The sequence below is a fragment of the Tenrec ecaudatus genome, chromosome 16 (assembly GCF_050624435.1).
Source record: "Tenrec ecaudatus isolate mTenEca1 chromosome 16, mTenEca1.hap1, whole genome shotgun sequence".
Lineage (NCBI taxonomy): Eukaryota > Metazoa > Chordata > Mammalia > Afrosoricida > Tenrecidae > Tenrec > Tenrec ecaudatus.
The window spans coordinates 55,238,643-55,266,092 of record NC_134545.1 but is presented as its reverse complement, the minus strand read 5'-3'; the positions used below and the strand labels follow the sequence as shown (position 1 = coordinate 55,266,092).

Below are 27,450 nucleotides of genomic sequence, written 5' to 3'. Positions count from 1 at the left end.
TGTGCCTACCATCAAAATTCATTATGTCACCAACTCTTCCCAATCCCACCCAATTATCTCCCTAGCAAAATGCACGTTAAAATGAATCAGCACAGACTTAAGTGTTAGAAGGGTCTCTCTGCAATTTCCTCATTGAGGATATTAACTAATTGAATTTTGATTTCCTCAGGGGGCCATCTAGAATACAGTCGAAGTGTTATTATATCTTTCATTTTAATAATACTGTCCTACTTATGTGCTTTATAGCACATGTCAATATAGTCTTCTCGTCTGTATGTTTATTTAATGACTTGCTGTTTGTTTTTCTGCACTGGAATATCAACTCCTGGGAGGAGAGGGTGGCTTGCCTATAGCATCTCTCTGTATATGTCTAAGTGTCCAATGCATTTGTTGCACGTAATGACACTTAATAAAACTAATCAAAATTAAAAAATGAAGACTCAAAGATAGACTAAATGAGTCAGAAGAAAGATAAAGGCATGTGAAAGATAAATGAATGAACATATAAATTAATGAATAAGAGGACATATGAATGGAAAGATGAAGGGAAGATGAAATAAGGAAAGAGAAGGAACGGGAACAGAAGATAAAATGGAGGAAGATAAAAAGCAACAAAAAAGTATTCCCTAAAATATGCGACATTAGCAGGTAAGTATGATGCCCCGCTCTTCATGTATGACAACCCTGAGTAATGACGTAGTAGCAAGAGGGAAGCAGCATGCCCGCGCTCCTGCGGAATGTCCTTGAGACCAGGCTCTGGATCAGTTTCCTTCTGATCTACTGTTCTTTGCAGCCTGAGTTAGCTTTTGCACTGCTCTCAGATCGATATGGCTCTGTTGAAGCTAACATAGAAAGATTCAGAGTCAATAAGGAAACCAGGCATCTGAAGCAAAACATGATCCTCTGTGCATTAATTGGCTACTTCATATCTTTTTGCATTTATATCCCCCACTTGCATTTGGATTAGCATTTTTTTTCATCAATTTAACACTAAAATATTCTGTAATGAGTGACGTGTTCTACACTGGAACAGATGCAACGAGTCCCTGAAGCTGGCAAAACAGCCTTTCAAGGCCTTCACCTTGGCCGCTCTGCTGGTGAACAAGCAGTCTGCTTTCCCAAATTTCCTCTGAGATAATCCCGCAGTTAGACACACTTTTGACATATGCTTGGCTTCAGTTCATTGCAAGCATACAAATACTTGTTCCAAATAAGCCTTACTTCTTTCTCTTATTATTCCTATTATCTTAATCACTTTTTAAAAGCCACTTTTTGGAAAATTCCCATGTCCTAAGAAACAGTATTTCCTAAAAATTATGCTTCATATATATCTTTAGTGAGCAAAAACTGTTAGATTAGAACCTGCTTGAAATGACTATCTTTTAAGAGTAAATAAATGTAATGAGCTTTCTTGCTAATTCAACCACTCTTTCTTTCTCTTAACTTAATAAATGGAATTAAGATGTTGAAACATTAAGCAGGCATATGCTTGAAGTGAAAGGAGGGGCTCATCAGTCTGTTTCTTAGCTCTATGGGATAAATCTTAAATATGGATTGGTTTAGTTATGGTCATGTGATTCGATCCTGGTAAATAAGAGAAGAGCAGAGGTCTTAGAGATCTCTAAACACATCTTATATCTGTATCTTTGCAACGTTTTTTAAATCAAATACCCTAATCCCAATTCCAATGATGTAGCCCCTAATCTTTCAAAGGATCCCTGGTGGCATCATGGGTTATGCATATTGAACTGCTAAGCACAAGGTCAGCAGTTTGAAACCACTCCTTGCTCCACTGGAGAAGACTGTTTACTTCCATAAAAACTTAGTCTCAGAAACCTGGAGATGCGGTCCTCCCCTGTCCTGCAGTGCTGCAAGGAGTTGGAACGTACCCTATGGCAGTGAATTTGCTTTGGGGGATGGTAATCTTTCCTGAAAGCCCAATTAAATGCCACCAATGCCTACATATGTGCAAAATTTTCTTAAAGAATTAAAAACCACATGTTCAATGTTCAATAAATGTATTAAAGTATTTCTAACAAGATATTGCTGTCATTTTGCTTGTATCTCTCACCAAGAATGATATCTCACATGTGTTTTATTCTTCAGCCTAGCAAAGTGCTTAAAATACAAGTTATGTAATTTTTTTTCAATTGAATGATTAAGGAGATTTTGTTATGAAGGAGAAGTATTCCTCACTATAATTCTTTCATCAGTATTTCTTAACCAGATTCATGATGATTTATATCCTATCTACCTTTCTCAAAAAAAGGTATTGTGGTTTATATTTCCCTTCTATCATTATTTCAATGACTTTTTTTAGGGCAGGAAATTAAAAAGTAAATCTATGATGAGGTCCCCCCGGACAGGTAGACAGCCCTATCAGAGGGATAAGGGATACTGATGGGAAAAACACATCAGGAGAGGGGAAATAGGCAAAGACTTCTGGGGGAACACATGTCTGTCGGTAGGAAAAGTGGGAGGAGCAACCTCCAGTTGGGGGAATAATCACTGAAAATGCTTTTAGAGACACAAAGGAGAAAAGGGGAGACCTTGACCCAGGCTTCTGGGTACATCTTAGGGACCCAGGCTAGTGAAATGGAATGCTGGGACACCGAATCCCGGACCTTGAAGGCAGATAGTATCATCCAGGAACTGCATCAGTGAGATCCCATAAGGACACTACACTGGGTGAACTGGACTCCTCCTCAGGCACACTTATCACCCGAGGGTTTAAGTCGGAAAATACATGGTATCTTTGGAAGCGGAAGATGGCTGAACCAAGACTGGAGGAACCATTGATAGGTGGACAAACATGATCTTGCTGCATCGATGATCTACATGCTGTATTCAGATATATATTATAGTGGTACACCTGTGGTGGACATTCTGTTTTATTTTGTTTTTGTTTGTTCATATTGGGGTGTAGCTCAGAGGTGTTAGGCTGTTGGGGTCACCCTCTTGTAGCTGTGTTATATGTTTTTTCTATTTATAGGTCAATGAAACCCAGGATTGATCAACCTATAGGGACATCAAGTAGAATAAGGTTTGGGGGAAGGGGCAGTGTTGGGTTAAAAGGGAGATGACGTCCAGGAGTCCAGGAAGAAAAAGTATGTTTGCAAATTGATTGTGGAAGCATTTGTACAATTCTGCTCCTTATGTTTGAATTATGGAATGATATATGTATTACCTCCCAATTAATAATAAATAAATTAACAAACACAGAGACCAAGGAATTGGTTTGGGGCTTGCACTTAATTCTAGCTTCAACTTAAGAACAATTAGTATTTACATCATGGCCTTGCTTCATACACACCCTCAGTGAGGGAACACAGATGATATAGATGCTATAGCAAAATGTGGTGAAGAAATTAGATGTAGGCCAACCATCAGTTAGAATAGCATGTGGGGTCTTAAAGATTTGTCTCCAGATCAGAAGCCATCTAAGTAGATAGAAGCACACCATCATCAGTCACCAAAGCATTGCAAATTATATAATCCAAAAGTGAAAGAGGGATTCGTTTCACAGCTAACTTGTGAGAATCCGGTGTGGAGAAGGCTATGGATATCGGTGGAAGCCAAAGATAAAGTTGTGAGAACTATTTTGGACACAAGCCTCTGATCTCCCTCCATCCATATTTAAGGGATGGAAGAAAATGGTCACTACACAGTGCATTGGAGTGATGAGAAGGTCAAAGACACACATCTGACTTTAACTGTTCAAACTTTGCCAGATGATGCCCCTCTGATGTATGCTGGAAATGATCGGGTTTCAACGTTTTCTGTATTTTTGTTTTATTCATTTGGTTTTGTTATGTTTGTTCATAGAGGGTGTATTTCAGAGGTGTCATATCATTGGAGGTCATCCTCATTACGTTGTTTTATATGATTTGTGTGTGTGTGTGTGTGTATAAAGTCACAGGATTTATGAACTTATAGGGACAGCACGTCGAATAAGGGTTTGGGGGGAGTGGAGTACAGTGGTGATGGCGGTGAGGGGGTGGTAAAAGGAAGACAATGTCAAGGAGTCCAGGAAGTAAAAGAATGTCTGGAAGAAGATTGTGGTAGCAATTGTACAATTCTGCTTAATGGGACTTAATGATGGAATGGTATATGTATTAATTACCAATTAATAGTTAATTTCTATAAAGTAAAGGATCATGCCTATGGTTGGCATATTAAATAAGCAATAGATACATTTTGATGACATTTAACCATGAATATTTAAAATTCTATTAACCAAAATATTTGATTAATCAGATATCTTTAATTTTTACTTTCATTAGAAAAGGGTTACCTGCAATAGATTAAGGATCTGTACATTTTTTCAGTTTACTACTAATAAGCAGCAGGGGTTTAAATCAACTTATGGTAACAAAGTTGATAACAAAGATTAAATGATGAATTTCATTAATGATTATAGTGGTTATAATAACAGCATAGTAATAAAAGTATGGAAAATTGTGTTTTTCAAAGATAGCCATGATAATATTTCCTATCCCCAATTCCAGCTTGAATCTTGAACCTACTCCTAAAGAAGAGAGTGGGCCTCTACCCTTGTATTTGGGAGACTTCTGTTGTAACTAATAAAATATGACAGAAGTTGCAATGCATTACTTCTGAAGTTAGGGCAGAAAGAAAATATATTGATTACTGTAACACCTATCCTCATCCTTTAGTTCCTGATACATCATTGAAAAGGCCTTCCATGTGAGAGGCTTCCATGCTTTGAGAGAGTCTCTGCCCTTGTTTTCTGGAATTAATCTGTGACTTCAGTGTAAATTTGTCCAGAGTGAGGGTAAGCCATTTCCAATGGTCATAAGATCGGAGCTGGCTGTGCCAGAGAAACCAACCATGTTATTTGCAATGGGGCCTTTGATTCATAGGTATTAATCTTAGCCTGGAGTGTGAGTCCCATCAGATGGACACAATCAACGATCAGGTCATAATGTAACCACCTAAAAACTGATCTCTGCGGCTCAAGCAAGCCTCCCTGGTTAGCAATGCTCTACACAAATCCCCAATCACCGACGCTCGAGACTCTCCCGAAGGAGTCAATAGAACCGCCTATTTGGAATCCATTTAGACTCTGATGTATGCATTTCTTCCCTTGGCCTATTTTAACTCACATCCTTTCCTTGTAAGACATTGTAACCAGAAGTGTAATAGCTTTCAATGAGATGTGTGATCTTTTTATTGTTTTCTTTCTTAGGAAATGATCAAACCTGAAGGTGATTTTGGAAATGTCTGAATTTGTAGTTGGTGTGGAAGGGAGGACTTTCTATGGGGTGATGTCCTCAAACACTGTGTGGTTCTGTGGGTTCCATCAAGTCAGCTCCAACTTAGAGCAATCTATAGATAACAGAACAAAACCACACCCAGTCCTGCACTATCCTAAGGTCATTCGTACGTTTAGGCCTATTGATTCAGCCACTGTGCCAATTGAGCCCCCTGAGGATCTCTGTGGGAAATAGGACCAGGAAGAGAGTGTCTGAAGACAAATTCTCAACACTATGCATTAAGGATTCTGGGAGGCCCAGGGTGGCCCATAGAGGGGGACCTTCACGTTCTCAAGTTGGAGACGTGTTCCAGTTAGATTCCCTTAAATAATAGACATTCCCAACCATGTCCTCCATGATAATGCCAATTTTAATGTGATGTCTGCAAACACATGGTCGCCCACTGTACTCTTGAATGTCAACTGCTTGAAGGCAATCTGCCTAAAGGTTATCTGCCATCCAAAGCAATCAAACCATCTCAGCCTAAGTAAGGCCCACTCCCTTCTAAGAAGAATCATCAATTGTTCTCCTGGAGAAGAGCTCTGAGACACCTAAGGTTGAACCAGCTTAGAGACAACCAAGTTTAGGCTGCCATCTTGACTAAAGAATCCGCCCATCTTGTTACATATGTACTGTACTGTCACATGTATGCCTCTAGTACCACCCCTTCTATTGTATTTAGGCCCCTAGTTCTCTCTCTCATGTTAAGTATTTGCTTACCATGGCTTGCATGCCTGAGATCATGTAAACTCATGAGAATACATTACACTCTCTCGTCTCGGATCTGCTTCCTGAGGCCATAGCGAGGTAGGCTCTTGTGTGCTTTATCTTGTCTGATGTCGCTTTAATTTACCTGTAATTACAAACTGCTCCCTTGGATCCATTAGTTGTGGAGGCTGGTCCGCCACAGATCTCTCTCTTCTGCATTGACTTTTTACCTTTCATGCATGATGGCTTTCTCAGGAAATGATCCTTCCTGGTACATATCCAAAGGGCATGAAATGAAGTCTTATCAAAAAGACTTTCGAGGAACATGTGAATGGAATTATTCTCATGCAGAATTTGTACTCTTTTTCCAACACAGAATTAATACTTCTCTGACAAAAAGAACAAACAAATCTTCCTTGGAAAAAAAGGATAGCCAGGATGCTCCTTAGAGGCAAATATGTATGATGAGACTTTGCCCCGCATACTTGAACCTGTTGGCAGGAACCAGCAGGCCCTGGAGAAGTCCATTTATCATATTTGGTAAAGGACTGGGTAGGGGAGATAAAGGAAGGCCTGGGACACAGTGCCTGCAATAATGGGCTCCAGCCAAGATGGGCGGGACCTGACCATGTTCCTTTTGTTGTACACTGGGCTGCTGTCACTTGGAACTGATTTAATGTCACTTAACAACCACAACAAATATTCTTGAGAAGTTACAACTTTATAATTTGTAAATTTATTATTTGTAAATTCAAAACTCACTGTAGTCCATTCTGACCCAGAGCCGGCGTAGAGATATTACTGAACAGAATGCCTTCTCGTGCTCCAGAGGCCTCACTGGTGGCTGGAACGTGCGTGGGGACCGGCTCAATCGCAAACCACTCCACCACCAAGGTCTACTTGCTTCAGAAGGTTTAATCAGATCTCTAAACATTTTACTTGACATATAGGCTATAACCAAACATCGTATTTGCCAAAAGAAATCACCACATTTAAAAATATTCATTGACAATCTGATTTTTGTCGTAAAATTATAGAAATACATTATTTTGCTTGAGAAAGATGAGGCAGTTTAGACTGCAAATGTTGGTAGGCTAGAGAAATCAACACGAAACCAAAGGCAATAATATGTTACTAATTCATCGTTTTTAATGACTAATATGATTTATAATAATTAACTTACAAACAACAGCAACAACAAAGATGCCTTAAGCTTTCACACGTTAGTATCCTTTTATCCTACGAGTCACAATGCTAGTCATGTTCTGAAGATGTTTCCACAGCAAGATGCTGGGCTCCTTCTTCCCAACTGACCTTGAGGCCAAACTTCTGAGCAGTGCTTACAGGACTAGCTGACGTCAAAACTCTTCCAGACCATGGGCTCTCCTGCCAGTCCAGTGGCTCGGGCCTTGGGTTAGAGAGAACTTCGCAGAAGTATTTGAAGCATGGACCGGCTTCTACCCAGCCTGAGCATCAGAGATCCCTGAAGAGCAAAGCTTCTCAGCAGACCTGAGTGGCCCCAGCCCCTCCGTTCTCTTCTCTAAGGTCTCTGCACATGGCACACACACGAGGAAGGGCGTGACATGTGCTGTGAGCCTAAAACTTCAGCTTTCACTCACCATGGTCAGAAGGCGACTCTGCTTCTCCCCACTTTGCATTTTTTTGAGTTTGCGGAAACAAAAAGTGCAACATGACAGAATCTCCTGTGAATGTCTGATTGACATTCGCATATAAAATAAAGGTTACATTGTCTTTTATTAAGTTCCCTTAGAAAGTCTCCTGGTAGCTGACTTCTTTACAAACTGGTTCTGAGGCTATAAAGGATTCCTATCACTTCAAAAAGAAAATGAGAAGGAAGATTTTAGTGACTCAGATAAATTCAGAAATTCTGCCTCACACCAAGAAATGAAGAGATGTAATATATTGGTACATTTAACAACACACACACACACAGCAAACATTGAAACGGTCCCTGAATTGATTCTCCACAGTCAACAAAGAATCTGCAAGGCATGAATAGAAGAGAGAAAGCTAATATTCAATGCCAACCCATCCTATGGAGAGAAAATATTTCCTGGGGTGGGAAATACTGACTAGCTAGGAAATGCGATCGTTCATGCCCACACACTGTGGAACATTGCCCAGAGAGGCAGGCAATTCACCACCGGGCCTCAAATGGTGTGCTAAGGGCCCAGAAAACTGGAGTGAATTTCACAGTTTATCATGCAAATGGGACACTTTTAAGGGGAGTAGAGAAAGACTTGAGAGCCATTTCTGCCACAGAGAAGGAAGGGGGCAGCCAGCGCTCAGAGCAGTCAAATGACAGAGGAACTGAGAACACACCATTCTAATACGGAAATCTAGGGGATGGTTGAACCTAAGATGACACTAAGAAAGGGTTGATTGGAAAATTAGAAAAGTGAGTGAGGACATTGCTCTGGTTGTTAGATGGTGCCAACTGGATTCTGTTTTCAAACAGCCCTGTATACAATAGAACGAAATACTGTTCAGTCCTGCAACCCCTTCACAATAGGATCATATTGGCTGAAACAATTCCCTCAAGCATTGTTTCAGCCACAATGTCAGTCTATCCTTCAAAAAGTCTTCCTCTTGCTACCAAATACATTATGCTTCTCCAAGTACTGCTCTCACTTGCTAACACGTCCAAAGCATGAGAGAAGGAGTTAAATCCACACAATATCCCCTTCCACTGCCTGAATGGCACAATTGTCTCTTGTTCTGTATGTAGGTTGCATATGAGTACAAATACGTGCTCTGGAATTGCCTTTCTTGCCAATGTTCGCCAAAATTTGCTAGGATCCACGCACATACGTGTACATAATTAATAAAACCAATTATTGCATTCTCTGTGGTCAGCCAAGGTCCACCTGACACCAGCCATTATTATTGTGTATTTTTACTTTTTATGTCCCCTAGCCTTGAGCCGGATGAGAATGTATCCCACAGTTTTGCTGCTATTACCCTGAGCCTCCATGAACCGGTCTCAGATGCCTCTAGTCTCTCTGGGACCCTGCCACTTCAGACAGAGAGCTTGGCTATGCATAAGTTCACAGGAAAAAGAAAGTATAGAGGAAAATAAAAGAAGTTCCGAGAAGGCACAATGTAAACAATCTCAATTAAGACAGATGCAGAAAGAATGTTCCAACTTTGTAAGCCGAAGTTATGTATTCAACATTACAGTCCTACAACGCCATTAAAATAGTTCATGTAAAAATAGTACATGTAAACTGGGCACTGTGACTTATGATCAATAAATATAACCCTTTGAACCTGGCCATGGTTATTTATATGATATAGTATGGTTCTGGACTTTATAGGCCTGTGGCTATGGTCTTAGTTTGGAGGGCATGTTCAACTAAACTGATAACAGGAGTAAGGTTGGATTGAGACCTAACTTTGGGGGAGGGTGTGGGCTGAGTCAAATCTTTTTCTTTGGGGGCATCTTAAGGACCCCACATTACTAGTTTCCTTGAGGGCATCTTTGATTTTACCCTGGTACCGGATATGACTTAAGATACGAACTTTTCTGGGGTATAAATGCTGCTTCTACTACATGTTGCCAGATCTCAAAGTCCCATCTGAGTTTTTGTAGAAGTCAGTCATGCTGCGGTGTTTGGCCATTTCTGACCCCTGGCCCAGGGTCTGCACTTGGCTCACCTCTGCCTGATACTTGGAGTAAGGTCTGAACAGCACCCATTAACACCTGAAATGTATCCTCAACATTTGTGAGTTTATGGGGCAAACCAGAGATTTTAGGGACTTTGAGGGAATATACTCAAGGAAGGAGTGCTGGGAAAATGGGGCAAAGCAGCATCTTAGAATGCTTGGACATGGGACATCTTCAATCTCCAGCTCCTTTGGACTAGTTTGGAATGAATTCTTACAAAATAAATTATTATCACCTATAAATTCCTTATTTATTTTATTTTCCTTATATTAGTTTTCCTTTTATTTCTTTTATTCTTCAAAATTAATTTCTAACTTTTGGGATGTCCTGTTCTCTGAAATACAAAATTAGAAAACCAAAACTGAAGAGTTAATTTTACTGGTAATCTTGAAAAATCCTCACACTTACATTATCTATGCTTTTCATAAGACATATAGGAAAATGCAAAACAAAATATATAAAGTGATCATTGATAGAGATTACTTGATAGAGAATGAATTTCACAAATCCTCTGACCCCCTTTTTGGAGGTATGTCTCTTCTGACGACCCATGTTACATGTCTATAATTCAATTACACTGCTTCTTTATTAAATTTCCTCTCTGTATGGTTCATCTAACTCTTGTTCCCTCTGATCCAATTTTGACTCCTAACAACTCTATAGTAAAAAGTTGGACTGCCCTGTGGGGTTTTCAGAGATGAAAGTTTTCAGGTATTCAAATAGTACAAGAGGAGACTGAGTGGGTAAATTCAAGAAAGGTGTGCCTCAAGGTGTACTGTTTCATCCTATTGATTCAATTGGTCTTCTGAGTAAACAATCAAAGACTCTGGCTGTGTAAGGCCATTGTCGCATCAGTGATGGAGGAAGAGTCACTAACAACCTGGAGCACATCAGTCACACATCGTGGGTGTGCACAGCAAAGAAGACTTGAAGGACTTACTGATGATGATAAAATACTAGAACCTTCAGTACAGATTCCACTCTGTCATATTACAAACAAAATTCGTAACAACTGAACAAATTGAGCTGAAGCTGTCAAATGTTTTATTTTACTTGGATCTACAATCCAGGTTCAAGGAGCAGCAAAGAAACCTAATGTTATATTTCGCTGGTCCATTTGCTGCAAAAGGGCCTCTTACAACCTTACAAAGCACAGTTCTCTCTTTGGGAATGGTAGTTTTCTTTGACCAAAACAATGGTATTTTCAATTCCTCATAGACATATGACAGTTGGAAAGTGAATAAGGAAAGCCAGAAACAATGATGCACTTGAATGATGGTGTTGGTGAAGAATCTTGAAAATATACAATTTCCAGAAAAATAAGTAATTTGTCTTGAAGGAGTACAGCCTGTCTAAGGATAAACACACTTTCATTGCCTTGAATCTCCTATACTATTTCACCAATTCATCTTTCAAATTGTTATCCGATAACAGTGAAAGTGATGTTTGCCACGATAGGTGTGTCTTCTGAACATCATGTGTTTTCTTCATAAAGTCAGTGTCTTTATCTCTGGATTCCATTTATTCTCCAAGCTTCGGGTTCTAATGAGTTCACTATACCATAAGATGAATTGACACAGTGGCAACAATGATGGGCTCAAACCGAACAATTGTGAGGATGGCACAGGACCAGGCAGTGTTTCTTTCTGTGGTCCATGGGTAGCTATGAGTTGGAACCAACCTAATGGTACCCAACAACAGCATATATGCAGGTGAGTTATATAAACTGACAGGTGATGTAGAGATATCTTCATATTGTAGTGGCTTATGTCTTGCTGTGATGCTGGAGACATTAATGGAATGACAAATGCTAGCAGAGTCGATCACTCTGTACAGGTGTCAGTGGAACTGATAGAATATGAAAGATTAAGAAGAAGGTCTTATGATTTACTTCCAAGAATTATTCAATGGGAACCCACAGTCTCAGAGAATATCTTGATTTAATTTGAATACATCGTAAGGAGAGACCCATAATCAAGAAGGGCATCATGTTTTGCAGCACGGTGGCATAGCAAAGGCAAGGGAAGCCCGCAATAAGGTTGGTTGACACAACATATCAAGGATCACGAAGATGGAGCAGTAGTGGGTACCACTTCATACCGGTCTGATAGACATGGGTTCGCCACCAGCTGAAGTCATATTGGACTGTAAATTCTGGGCAGCAGATTTGCAGGAGTTCAGGTGCCATAGTGGATTATGTGAGGAGCTCTTAAACAGCCAGTTGCACTGAGGGAAACAGGCAAGGCTGTTTAATCCCGATAATGCAGAGTCTTGGAAACCCAAAGGGGCAGTTCTTCTCTGTCTTACAGAGTCACCGTGAGAAATAAATGAGGTGAGTTTGGCTTGATTCGGGTCTGGCTTACAGTGGAACTCTAAATCCATGTGTGGGTCTCCATATACATTGAGCCTCTCTTAAGTTCTCTCTGGCTATTGACCTACAATGGGAAAACCTTTGCCCTCCATAAGCTATGTTTGAAAGCAGATTACTATCACTTCCCTACGCAGCCCAGGGAGAAGTACTTAACTCGGAGGGCCTGACAAAAAATGAAGCACGAAGGTCGCATATCCACGAGTCACACTGCCTTGGTTGGAAGGTCCTGAACCAAACTTTTTTTCTTCTAATCTGCAATAGAGTACACATCCCAACCACGATTTCTTTCCTGCTTCTATAGTTCTGTCTGCACCTGTGATGGGTTGATCTACTGCCAAGAATGATGTTGTGAATGTTTCTTTGTTCTCCATGTCTTATTTAAGTGACAGTTTTTCTGTGAATTCTTGGACACCAATAGGTCCTCATACTAATGGTTTCTATAATCTGAATGATCTTTCTCCTATTTAGTAAATATGCCTCTATAGGTTATGTTTGAATTTAAAGCCTCTTTTCTCTCCTAGAACAGAATCAATTTCATGGAAACCAACAATTACAACATGGTATAAAACATTAACCAGAATACATTTGTAGAAATTTCTTTTAGACATAGAATTGGTACCACATCAAACTTTCCAATAACGTATGGGATGCGATGCACAGGTTGCTCACTGGCAAATATCTTAAGGTTCCTCTCTGATTTGTATAACTGACTTGCTTCCAGGTTTTCACAAACTTGAAGTGCTAGATCTTGATCCTTGATGCCTCTTGCCTTTCTCATACTTTTTCTTGTAAGCGTTCATTTGCCATACCAAATCCTTGACCTCTATTGATCCTTTCTTTTATAAGCTCCCAAATGACTCCATTTCTCTTTGGTCTTCAATATTTCAAACATATAAAGCACAGTGGGTAATATGCAAAGGTGGGATACAAGTAATGTAGCAATTATTTGAATAATTTAATGCTGCCTTAATGACCATCTTAAGTATTACACATTTAATAACTTTATATAAAGTAAACTACCTTTATAAATATAAATATATTTATATATATACCAAAGGTAGTTTATTATTTCATAAAGTTAACACTTAATTATAAAGAATAAAAGATGCGCACAAAATATATTGTTATAAGAAAGCATTTTAAAATATTAATAATGCAAAGTGATACCTGCAAAAACAATAACCTGTTATTTGATATATTTCCATATTACTTTTGATTAGTGTTCTCACTTGGAATATTCTTCGCTTTCATATGAGAATCACTGGCTGTGCAATTTATCCTTATCCATTTTTCACTGTAGGATTAGGACCCCATGTCTTTAGAGGTAGGCCCATTAGACAGTAGTCATTGTATTGATAGATTAGAAAGAGTGAAGCACCTTTTGTTCTCTGAACATATTGTGTTCATCTTTGAAAAACCCCTCAAAACTTCTGCCAAACTGACAGCAATTGCTCAGATGGTAGCCTAAGCTCTTTGAACACATAATTGACTCAGAATAGCTGGTGGGAAGTTGGGGAGAAGCAAAAACTAAAAGGAATAGCAGTGTGTCCCCTCTGGTTGGTTGCCACATTTTATCTTTGCAATATATGTGTTTACTGAAGTAATAAATGCAAGGGAATAAAATTGTATTATTTCATCAAAAGTATAACATGTTTTGAGAAATGAATAAGTATTACATAGTTTTTCCCTTAAGTTTTATAAATATGGATGAAATTAACATTATCACAGGTACTTAGAATATGCTGTTATGCAGATGAATGTTAAAAAAGAGTAAAGAATATAAATTTGTGATTTCACTTTGGGTGGTTACCCAGCCACCCACCCCTTGATCTAGAGGAACCTCATTACAAGTGCCATTTAACAACCGGTTTGCCAAACTCAACCAAATATTAGGAATCGGTTCTGCCGAACTGGAGGGAACCGGCCGTTCCATGAAAAGTTGAACAGGCACTTCAACTGCTCCCTGGAAGAAAGACAAAGCTTCCGGCTCCCATAATACTCACCAGCCTCAAAATCCCACAGGGCAGTTCCACTCTGCTCTTTAGACTCTCCATATATCAGAATCGCCTAGGTGGCAGTGAGTATATTTTGCTGGTTTTTTTTTTTAATGACAGGCATGCCTATCAGAAAATATCTAAATTCTGCCCTAACCTCCATTTCCCTAATCTTCCATTTTTATCTTATAGTTTTACCAGCAACTAATTCAGAGAGTTTCAAATTAAACGTTGCACATATTCTCAAATGTACTCTCATACTCCTGGATACTGCAAATGCCTGAGATTCTTGCTCCTGATGACTATTTTCCTTGGCCACAGAACCTGTTGACCCAGGCTTCAGGCTAAGGCACCACCTCTGGGGATGCTTCAACCAATGATGTGCACACATACTCAGATTTCATTCTCCAAGAAGGAGAATTCTGAAAAGTATTCCACAGTGTAAAAAGTTGTCCAGCAGGGTCAAGTCCAAGTTCCAAAGACAATCAAACCCATGACATCGAGCAATGCTGACTCATCGAGACACCCTTGTGGCTTTCCAAGACTGAAACTGTTTATGGGAATGGAAAAGCCAGTCTTTCTCCCTCAGAGCTGCGGGTGGTTTCGAACCTCTAGCCACACAGAACACAGCCCAGCATTTACCCCTACACCACCACCAATCAAACTGCAATACAGTCCATCCTGATCCTGTAGGACAGCACAGGATTTCCCCTGGGTGTTTCAGAAGTTGTCAAACTTAGAGGGAGCAGAAAGCCTCGGCTTTACACGGCTGACCCTGTGGTTAACGGCCCAGTGTGTAAACCACTGCACCACCCACCGGGCATCCTCCAATTAGCCCGGTGACTGATAGTCATAATTTGTTTGGGCGTCTTTCCCTCCATGCCTCACTTTATCTGCCTCACTTCTGGTTCAGAGTAATGGTAAAGCAAATTGTTACTTTAGGATCTGATTCCAGGTTAGCCCAACCTAAAATAAAGGATTTCCTGTTCTTTTACTTTTAAACTTTTGGAAAGACTTCTATTGGCTTTTTGGTATCTTTAAATGCTCCGCATTAATACTTGAATACAAAGAAATAAACTTGGTCTGTGGGAGGGCTGCCTTGGTCATCTCCAACCACAAACTCGTACCTGTGGCGATGCAGCCTGCAAAGCAGCTTCAGAACGTTCTTGCAGAAAGGAATGAAAAGATAATAGATTTTTCTATGGATGTTTTGAGGCTCTCTCTTATGCATCCCTAACACACAACTTTCAGGAAGGAATAGTTCACGCATTTCTAAACTTGTTCATGACTCATAAAACTGAGTTTCCTGTAGAACATCCAGTAATTTGATGGTCTTAATGAGAGATTTGGTGGTTGTAGATATAACTTGCTTTAAGTATGGGTTCCTACTAATTTTAGTACAGTGGTTTGAAAGATACTTTTTTTGCGGGAGGGGGGAAGTGTAGGAGAACTAAAAGAGCATTTTACTTTAGGTACGTTTCTTTAGCTCCTTATCATGCTATGTGACACCTCCATGAATCCTCCGCTATCATTTGCTCTCACGCAGCAGTTAAGTGTGCTCATTTGTATAAGTTATATCAAATACATAAGTAAAAGTGTTGTTTCTGACAGTATATCTGACTTTAGGGATGCATATGAATTTCTAAAGTTCTAATGGATTTCAGCAATGACATTACAGCTAGAAATAAAGCATTTCTTGCAATCGCTCCAGACACTCCAGATGGTGAAAAAAGTAGTAATAATTCAATGGAAGGTAAAGCAAACTTACCCGAATCATCATGACTGAACATCTGATATCATGAATTATATCATAGATCTTTTTGGAGATGTCCACAAACTGATTGTCATCAAATACATCCATCAAGTTCTTGCTTAAGGCTTCCAGGGCTACATTCACTTGTGTTATAAACTCAGGAATTGCTGTTAAAATAAAGCAGAGAGGGAAGATTGTTTTTTATCATTATTAAAATATCTGATGCTTCTAAGGAATGGAGAATTCTATTTTTAACTGAATACTTACTATTAAGTATTTTATTATATTAATGCAGAAAGAATAAAATACGCTGTTAGGTAAACTTGTATCTCTAAAAAGTAAAATAATCCCCAAACAATTAAAGATCTCTAAAACAAACTTTATGATTATAATTTTTATATCATTTTTGCTCTCCCAAGACTTGGACCATATAAGCATTTCTCATTCTATTCAGTATAAGTCCCCCAAAATTACAAATAAGAATTACTCTGAAAACAGTTGAAATTTAATCCATAAGGAAATTTTTAAAAATCAAGAATGTATATTACTAAGAAGAAGAAATCTTCATCAAGGGTACTAGTTTTATCTTATAGAAATAATAACTTACTTTTCTTGTCATAAAAAATGACTACTAAAAATAAACAGTACCCTATGAAAACTATTCTATTAAAAATAACACTACACTGAACAATTGCAAGAGTGTATCCATTCGGAAGGTCAATACATAGATCATTGATACTTTAAAGTTTAAAATAATTTCCAAGCAGAGTATTTATTTACATTTATTATAAGGTTAATTATAGTAACATTCATGAGGTCTTCATTATTTCATGGAACGTCTCTATATGATTAATTAATTTTGAAATTAAAAGAGCCCTGTATTATTGTTCAATTCAATAAATAATCCAAAGAGAAATAAAATGTATTTTAGGGTTCTTATTTCCAATATGTACCAAAAGAGTGATTTAAATTCAGGTCAAAGTCCTTTATTTATTGTTTTTTCTTTGAGTTAACACTTGTCTGCTCTCCAGCAGAATGTCTTCCCCTTCCTCCCTTCTCCTCCCATTCCCGGTAACAATTGAAGAAGGTTATTCTTAGTGTGAAAAACCTGTCTTCGCTTTTTACAAGAGTGACTTCATAAATTATTTATCCTTGGGTGGTAGCTCTTTCACTCAGCATTGGGTCTGCCGGTCTCACCCCTGTATGAGACGCTGCAGACATTCATCATGACTTTTCAATGTTGCATGATCGCTCATTGGGTGTATGTAGCAAGTTTATTTACCTATTCTTCCATGGATGATTATTTATTTTCATCTTTTTGATTGTGAATAGTGCTGCAATGGACAATAGTATATATATTTGTATATATATACGCATATATTAAATCCATTCTCTCAACGACTATTGTCTGCAATTTCTAATTTTGTTGTTAGCTGTCTATGCATTTGTTCAAACCCAGTTGCTCCATGGATAAAGACAGGACTTGCTGCTCCCTTAGCTGCAGTCTCAGAAGCCACGGGGGCAGTTCCACCCTGTCCTACACGGTCACTGTGAGATGGCACCAACTAGACGACAGTGAGTTTGGTTTAGGTTACATCACATTAGTTAGTTACTCCAAAACAAAAGCTCACTGTTATTCTGAAAATGTGCATCTTGATGCTTGTAGAACTCATCATCTTTCTCCAGCAGAGCAGCTGGGCGCTTTGAACTGCTGAACTGGCATAACCCCCTCCTTCACCAGGGCCTCCACAGAGACAGTCACATCGAACCTCAACCCCTTTTATGTTTCCATCGAGACAAATGCAACATCTGTATTCAACTTCCTTAATTAGAAGGACGTACCTGGCCCAAGCTATGCTCTTTTTATTCTCCTCATATGGATTATGAAAAAGAAACAACAACAACAGGAGAAATGATGCATTTAGATTGTGTTATTTTTAAAGAATATTGAATATACCATGGATTACTAGAAGACAAAGCACAACAAAAAATAGGAACCATCTTGGAAGAAATACAATCAGAGTGGTCCTTCAGAGAGGAATACTTTGCCTTCATTACTTAAACATGTCTTTAAGAAAGGCCAGTTACTAGAAAAAGACATCACATTAAGTAGAGCAGATCATCACTGAAAATAAGAAAAACTTTCAACGAGATGGAATGGAAAAATAGGTATAACAGTAGCAATGAACCCTATCAAAGACCATTGAATGCTACAGAACTGGGCAATACTTTACTCTTTTGCCATTTGTCTGCCATAAGTCAGAGCCATCTCAGTGACATAATACTACTTCTTTAGCCACTAGACCTACCAGGATATACACTGTACTCTCTACCAAGAAATACCCTCTAATCTGTTCTACTTTATCTAGGAACACTCTCTAACCTAGTAGCAACCAGGCACATATAGCTAATAAAATAAAATTTAAATCCAGTAAGATAAATTAAAAATTCAATTCCTTGTTTATTCTCGCCACGTTTCATGTGTTTGGTAGCCCATGTGGGATTAGCTACTGACTTGGACAATACAGATGTAGAAAATTTACCTCATCCCAGGAAGTTCTATTATATGTCATCATTACTCAGAGTATAATTCTAGCAAAGTTATATCTCATCTTTGCCAGATGGGATAACAAACTGAAAGACAAAAGTAGCTCATCACATTGTTTAGGACAACGAATCCTGTTTACACATCTTCCACACACAGGCGTGAAATTCCCAAGCATATACCCAATCTAGATCTAAATTCCAGAACTACTATCAAATACTTTTAATCCCATTGCCTATTGAAAAATTTTAAGGATCCCAGGTGGTGTAATGGCCTTGTGTTGGGCTGTGAACCTCAAGGTCAACATTTCAAAACTGCCAGTTGCTTCTGAGGAGAAAGACAAGGCTTTCTACTCAAATAAAGAATTCCCATCTCACAAACCCACAGGGGCAGTTCTATTCAATTGGTCGGAATCGACTCATGGCAGTTAGAGTTTCTATGGTAAAATTTTATCTAATGTTTAATAGCAACTCGAGCATAGCTTACCTAAACAAAAACATTTCTTCTCCCTGGAAAGCATACTTGCTTTCTAGTATATACTAAGGAGTCCTGGTGGTGTGGTGGCTATGCGTTGGGCTACTAAGCTCAAGATCAGCAGTTCGAAAGCACCAGACACTCGGCGGAGAATGGCGGGACTTTCTACTCTTTAACGAGTTCCAGTCTCAGACACGCAGGGCACCTCTACTGCGTCCTGTAGGGTCGACATGCGTCAGAACCGCCTCAGTAACAGTGCGTTTATTAGATACTCTTTTGACATGACTGGTCCTTCAAGGAGATGGATTGAAACTGTGGCTACAACAGTGAGCATAAATGTAACACCAGTCATGAGACTAGCAAAGGACCGGGCAGTGTTTCTTGCTGCTGAACACAGTGTTGCTGTGAGTAGAAATTCCTGGAGAGCACCGAACAGCATTGTTCATCCTGGTACCCAGTCACCATGCGAACATACTCAGTGTCCTCTTTCATCTTCCACTCATCTCTAACTCCATCTACAAAGGGCACTCAGAACAATCCACGCTGCCACATAAATAAACCCAATGCCGGCGGCGTTTGGTATCATTGCCAGTAGCCAGGATTCGTTTCTATTGATCCCCCGCCATAATTTTCTTCTTACATACTGTTCATCTTTCATCTACACGAGGGGTTTCAAAGAGTTCATGAAAAAAACATATTTTGCGTTTATTGTTTTCATAATTTTTGAAGCCTCTTCATACTAAGTGTAATCTTATTTGTGCAAGTGACTTTGCAGATTAAATCTAACATTTTCTTCTATGTTATATTCAACAATTTGTTTTACTAAAGAGTCATTGTGCTGCATGTAATGCTTTCTTGTTCCTTTAAACTTTCTCCCGTTTGTGTTTCAAGTGTCTGGTAGAAAATGATCAATAATTTAATGGATAAAATAAGGAATGAATGAATACAGCACATATAAGACAGACAAAAATATGAATGCAATGTAAGGGGCTCAGTTTGCTTTTCAGCATAATTTAGATTATGTTCGCCCTCAAGTTCCAAAACTATGTTTATTCAGGCTTCTACAAACATGTTTGGTAAGATAAGCACCTTTTTGTTGTAGAAAGCATAGAGGGATTTTTTTAAACCATGTTCTGTTTTATCATACATTCTTCATATACTGGGGTGAACAGTTTGCTTCCCCACAGACCAAATTCGTAGTCTAAAGAACAGGATTAAGTTGATCTGTGACATACTGCATTAACTCTAAAGATACAGAGATGGAATTTCCAAAACGATGGTGGTTTGTGTTGACAAGATTTTATTATGAATCTTTCCTACTACAGAAAGATTTCATCATGCACCAAAAGAGTATGCAATACAATAATAGTTTACTGCTCTGCAGCAAAACCTTCGTTTTGCTTTTACTTTATTGGTGTCTATCGTAGTCAAACTGCTCCCATATCTTCCTATGTAGATTTTGGGTATAAAGAAAAAACAAAACAAAACAGAACCATAGTAGAGTTGGTTTTCACTGCCATGTGAGATAATGTGGAAAAGATTTAGGGAACTTTAAGAAAAATTCAACAGTCCTTTCATTATTGCAACATGATCTCATTTTAACTACTCTGGGGGCCTTTTACTAATAAACTAATATTAGCTACAATTAAAATCTTCCAGAAGCAAATGTTTACTTTGTAAGTACAGATGGAAACTACTATTATTTCACTCTCACAGCACAAATGAATGATTCAAAGCTGGTATATAATACATTACTCATTCCATTAGCTTAACATCAGATGTGTGTATACTTTATTCATTCTATGGACATCTGGTTGTTGGATACGACTTGCAGTGATTTTTTTTAATAATGCTTTCAAGAAAAGACAAAGTGAGTATAATTAAGTAGGCAGTTAATGTTAATTTAGAAGGAATAAGAAATTGACTACCCTGTCTTGAATACATAATCTACCTAGGTTTTAAGAAAACAGTTTTTCAGACAATATAAGATCATGTTAGACACTCATTGATCAAAAGATTCCATTAGTTGGAATTGACCAGTCTAATCAATTGAAATGCTAAGTGCTATAAGCTCTCTTCAAATGTGTAGGGCAGATTTATTAAAGGAAGGTTGCCCCTTGGTTAATACCTTGTCGGTTACAAACTTAAACAGTATCTTGTCTATGTTGTACTGCCAAATTTTAAAGTAGTTCTGAACTCTTTTGAAGTCTGCATTTTTCTCTACTAATATACTGACTAGATGCAAATCTACCCATTCCTCACTTATCGACTATCTCATTACCAGCTATTTCACATTTATGACAATTGCAATAATAATATCTACCAGCTGGCTATTTTGCATATTAATGACATTTCTGGCTGCTATGAACACTGAGTTGCCAAGTAAAAGAAACACAGGCTGTGATAGGGCTACATGTCCACTTGGCTGGGTTTGGCACCTACTTCTTAGTGGTTTGGCAGTTCTGGAATGATACAATTGGGCTTTTACATAATAACATAGCCATTCTTCTCTATGCTATTATTTTGGTAAAAATTTCTTTTAGAAAAATTAATACCAGACTAGTCACAAGAAGTTGGAGATTAAGGTTGTCTTAAATGTCAAAACTCTTCAAAGATGCTATTCAGCTCACCCACCCTCCCATCCACCCAACCCCCCACGTTCCTCCCGAAATTATATTCCCTGGCATTCCTGGGTTCTAAGAATTGCTTCACTATCCCACAGAAACTCACAAAAGTTTGAGGAATCATTTGAAAGTCAGGTGGAGGTGAGCCAGGTGCAAGGTCAGAGCCCCAAGTCAAAGATGTCCACATCCTGCTTCTACCAAAGTCAGCCCCAAGATGAAGGCCATGCCTTCCAGATGAGGTTATGTTGACAATGGCATCATATGCCACTACCATTACCATCAAGGTAAACAAAGAACATGCCTAGTTCCAAGGTGGGATCTAAAAGATGTTACCAAGGAAACGAGTGTGGCCCGATTCAGGTCTTAATTCCATCCTACTCTAGTTCCTTAGTAACCTTCCAAAATGAGACTAGAGCCACATGAGTAAAACATTCAGAATTATGATGCATCACACGCGGGATTGTGGCTGCGTTAACTGACTATAGTGCACTAATGCTCAATAACTTGGCATGGCTATCCTCCATTTGTGCATAATGCCTATTTTTACACAATGACCTAGTTTTTGGAACCTAGGCTTTTGGTAAAAGAAAAATGAAGATATATAAAATGAAAAATAACATTCAACATTTGTTGAATTTTCACTCATTTTGTAACTGCGCATTTTTCTCGAGTCTTGATAGCAACCCTGTTAGGCAGAAATTGCTACTGCCCCGATTGAACTATGACAAAAACGAGGTCCCCAAATAAATAGTGGCAACTGAAAATTGAGCCTACACTCTAGATACCCAAGCCACGCTGCCTCCTTGGGATAAGTAAAATCCATGTGGTTCCAAATTGCTGTGCACTGTGGGAAATTTGTTATTTTTCTGACAATGAAGATTAGACCTATAATGTCAGTGTGTCCCAGGCCTTAAGCCTCTCTCCAGTAGTAACCCAAGAGTATTTTATCTCTTCTCAATCCTTGCTGAATTTATGTGCTTTTGAAATGAGGTGAGGGTACATAATTACTAGATTAAGTAGGTCAGAAATAAATTCAGACTCATTATATGCAATGATCTGAAATGATATCATCAAATTATGTTTTCTCTCATTAATAGAACCCAGAATAAAATATTCCTAATGGTACAATTACTTTTGAAATGACTAATTGTAGCAGAATTGGTTTGAAAATTCACACAATGGTAATTCATTACTCCTCTCTCTTACTCTAAGGAAGTGGAAATAAACTAATATTAATATGAAATACTATTAATCATACTTGGTTCACTTATTTAACCAGAATTGGTTATTTTCATTTGTGCAAGGATCAGATAGGCTGAATTCATTTTTTTTCATATCACATTTTGACAAGGTACCACCTTTGACTTTATTATCTGTGGTGGTTATATAATGGTTTGTCAAGTTGAGGAATCAGAGTGAAGGGATGGAGTCTAGCCTGTCAATCAGATCATAGTCAATGAGGCCTCTGTGTGGGCATGGCCTTCTCCTGAGAATTCTGGGAAATCCCTTTGTTTTTTTCTCTCTCCTTGGAGGGGAGACAGTTCTCTCTGTGTGTTCATTTTCCTTGGGAGACATTGCAGCTGACAAGACACATGGAACTACACTAGTGCCCTGAGCTGGAGAAGCCACATGGACCTACCCCGATGCAACCAGACCACTGAAGCAGAAGCCACTTAGAGCCTCCTCCTGCCAGAGCTGAGATGCTCACAATGCCACTGGATCCAAAGATGTTCCACCCACTGGCCTGTGATCATCCTGCATTCGGCGTCATGGCATGTATTTCATGAGTTTGAAGATCTTACAGATCAGTATCAGACATAAGGGCTAATATTGGACTTATGGGCTTGGACTGGACTGGGATACTTTCTTAATGTAGAGTTACCGTTTTATATAAAACTGTGTTTTATACACGTGTTTATGAATTTGTTTCTCTAGCCTACCTGGACCTATGCATTATTCAATTTGACTTTACGATTCCCTTTCAAGAATCTCACAATTACACAAATAAGTAATGTCAACAAAGAACTGCATGCTTGGATGCTGTTTTGGCTTTCTTTCTGGAAGAACCGTTTTTCTACAAATGATACTCTATTTTACTCAATTAGCTTGATGGTATAGGGCTGGGTTTTAACAAACATGCCTCAACTTGGAGTTTAAATCTCAAAAATCTTCCCCTTTCAGAACAACTTGTTGTTATGCTTTTGCTTAATCCATATATTTATGCATTTTAAGAAGTAGACAATGGTTTCTTAAAAATGCAGTTTCCATACATTTTAAATGTAAAAATCTCACACTTTGCCTTACATAATTTTCATATTGATACACATGAAACTAATTGGCCATATTAAGTTTTATACCTTAAATATTTAAAATTGATCCTCGGCTAAATAATATTACATTTGCCTTTAATGAAGTCTTCTACTTTGCTTTAATCAAGTTAATGAATTAATTGTTTGGGGGGTTTTGTTTTTTGCTCCCCGCCCACAGGACTATTGTTTAAATTCATAAACATTTTAAAGTACTACACTTCCTCCACCATTAAACTAATCATACTACCACTTTGTTGTAATGAAATTAACTAATTTCTTGTTTTAGGCTTTGGTTTGTTTTGCTTTTCCAGAGCATTATTATCTTTAATTGCTAAGAATTCTAGACTACAGTATTTCTGATGCCCTCATACATCGTCAATTTGTTTCTTTTATGATGGTGATCACCCTCTGAGCTAATTAACAATGGTCCTAGCCTTGTAGTATTCGCAGTCCTTGTCTACTGCTCCCTACATGACTCAAGGTGGCTTTTTGTCTCCAGGAGAATATAGCACAATTTGGCATGTCCCACTCATGATTTACCAAAAAACAGAAACATGAATTTCAGTTTCCATCTTTGTCAGTTTCTACTGCATCCTGTATGCCTTAGTCATTTTACCTGTGTGCTGTAAGGAATTCCATAGAATGGACCACATGGCATGGAGTGAAAACTTCTAGCCCACAGCTAGCACAGAGAAGAATCCTAGAGCCAATCACTATATAATTTGAGCTTGTAAATGGATTCCCCACTTCCACTTTATCTTTCGAATGACCTCAATCTTTGTTGTAATATTGCCTATTTTGTGATAAGAGTTGCGGAACCAGAAACATCTAATTAAGCCAGCCCTGTCTCCTTGACACTCAGAATATGTAAAGGTCAATACATATTTGCTGTCTTAAATTAATAAGTTTGATAATTTGCTTTGCAATGCTAGGCAATCTATTAATTACGGTAATAGTACCTTCTAAGAGAGTAAAATAGTTTTGCGCACTTTGGTTTATGAAAGTGGAATCATGCAGTATATAAATTTCTATTAAATTTTACTCATCATTAAGCTTACATGATTTTCCCTATACTGCTGCATATAGTGTCACATTATTATATAAATATAACTGATTTACTTATTCATTCTAGGGTTAATGGGAATTTGGATAATTTCTGGCTTTATACTCATATATATTTGCATTTGTTTATACATACAGTTGATATGATCATCCATTGACATGCATGTCTTTTTTTGGTGAATATATGTATACATTTAAATGACAGGTGTTTTGCTTTCATAAACATTACAGCCAAGAAAACCTTCCATCCAAACCAAACTTACTACCATGGAGTCTGTTCTAACTCATAGCGACCTTCTAGAAGAGGGTGAACTGCCCCCTGTAGGTTTCCAATATTGTAACTCTTTATGGGAGTAGAGAGCCTCCTCTTTCTTCCAAGGAGCAGCTTTGCAGTAAGATCCTCAATGTTACCACTACACAACCCAGAATCTTAGGTACCTTAATTTTATTCTGAAGCACATGACTTCGTTATAATTTTGAATTAAGAAGATGGAAACAAAGTCTGGCTTTATTTTGTTGTATTCTGATTCATAGCAGACACCCCATCCTCCCCCCCCATGGGTTTCCAAGACCATTTACAGTTTATGGGAGTAGAAAGCCCAGTCTTTCGCTTGTGGAGCTCCTGGGAGTTTCAAACTGCTGGGCTCACGGATCACAGCCTTGAAAGTGTAGTGGTTACGTGTTGGGCTACAACTCTCATGGTTGGCAGTTCAAAATCAGCAGTGGCTGCATGGGACAAAGATGGGTGCTTACTCCTGTATGTGGTTATTCTCGGAAACCCCAGGGAGTCACTATAAGTTAGCATAGACTCAATAGCAATGAGAGTTTGTTTCCTTTAACTCCCCTGTAATATTAGAGGTATGTGTGTTTCTTTGATGCTGAACATGTTTCCGTATAACTCTGGACCAAGACATGTTGGGATAAAAGGTCTGGAGCTCTACTTCTGAGCAATAATCCAGTGAGAACCATCAGGAGCATCACTGTCCAATTCCATTGTACAGGCAGTTTCCATCACACAAGGGGTCTAAGAGTTGGGCCTGACTGATGGCAGCTAACAAGAGTAAGCTCCAAAAGTATATTCAAACCATGTTATAAAACCCAATAAGTTTACAAGAAGAGTAAACAAATGTTAAGAAAAGGGATGTAAAATGGGACTCAAGTACTGAAAGTTGAGGAGTAGGAGCCTGACTGTGAAAAATCCAGGACATGGTATACAACAAATAAACACAACACTGATCTCTGCTATTAAAATCAACATGAAACAAAATTACATTGTTCAGATGATCCACCAACACGTAGACACTTATTTATCAAAGAGACTTGAAACGTTTTTATTCCCGCAACACTATTTGTTAAGAGGATTGAATATATCATGTGTTAGTCTGGGCAGACTAGAGAAACAAATCCATGGACACACATATGTATATAAGAAAGAGATTTATATACAAGAGCAATTGAATATTGAGAAAACAACCCAGTCCAGTCCAGATCAAGTCCATAAGTCCTATATTAGCCCATATGTCTGGTACCAATCTCTAAAGTCCTCATCAGACTCACAAAACACATGCAATGATGCTGAATGTAGAAGATCACAGGCCAATGGGTAAAAAGACTTTGGATCCCAATGGCATTGTAGACATCTGAGCACTAGCAGGCATCTCTCTCTGGTTTCTCTGGATTCAGAGGTCTGGTTGCATCCATGTGGGTTGTCCAGCCCAGGGCACTAGGGTATTTCCATGTGTCTTGTCTACTGCAATGTCTCCCAGGGAGTGGCAGAGAATGACTCTCTTCTGCCTCCAAGGAGGAAGTACCGGATTTCCCAGAATTCTCAGGAGAAGACCATGCCCACACAGAGGCCTCATTGGCTATGATCTGATTGACAAGCTAAATTCCACCCTGACACTCTTAATTCTCAGATTGACAATTATATGACTACCACATATCACATTGTTAATTTTCATTAAATCAATATTTAGTACTATTAATAGTTATTGACTAGCATAACAGACAATAGTTTCAACAATTAGTATCACAGAAGATGCAAAAGCATTCTTCATAAGACTCTCTTCTACACACCATCTACATACTTTTCCTAACCCAAATAACTACAGTTTTAATTTGCACCATTTTGATTAACTGATATGATACAGAGATAGATAATTCTTACAAGACCTAGTTTCCAGAGACGTCATTAATGAATAATCTCACCCAGGTTTTTGATACAAGTGATTCACAAATTATTTTAGATTGAGATCAACAGTTAGTAACTGAAGGAAGAGCATTTAGGCTCATAATATGAAAAATAAGTTCATTTGTGTTAGATACCAACTGTTTGGGTAAACTGAAATAGGTTTTTGAAAATTAAATGTAAATAATATTCTTGCTGGAAGAGCATTTAATTTCTATTTCAAAATATGATAACCTTAATATATTAATTAACATACCCAATGGAATATATAAAGCATTATATATTGCTAAGATGAAACAAAATGAGTAGGTTACCATATAATAATTAAAGTGGTGTATCAACTTGGTCAGACCACTATTTTCAGTGGGTTTGTAGCTTTGATGTAGTTATCAGTCATTAATCGATCTCATATAATATATAAACCTCTATGATAAGATCTGCTGTGGGCAACCAATCAA

The 27,450-nt window shown here is 38.3% G+C and overlaps 1 protein-coding gene across 1 annotated transcript in view; it reads right to left on the bottom strand.

Annotated features, from left to right (window-relative positions):
* The window catches only part of CTNNA3 (catenin alpha 3), a 1,794,797-nt gene that overhangs the window by 337,889 nt on the left and 1,429,458 nt on the right, over nt 1-27,450 (bottom strand). The window contains exon 12 of the mRNA XM_075534447.1: nt 15,806-15,957. Coding sequence (XP_075390562.1) covers nt 15,806-15,957 — 152 coding nt within the window. The remainder of the gene's footprint in view (nt 1-15,805; nt 15,958-27,450) is intronic.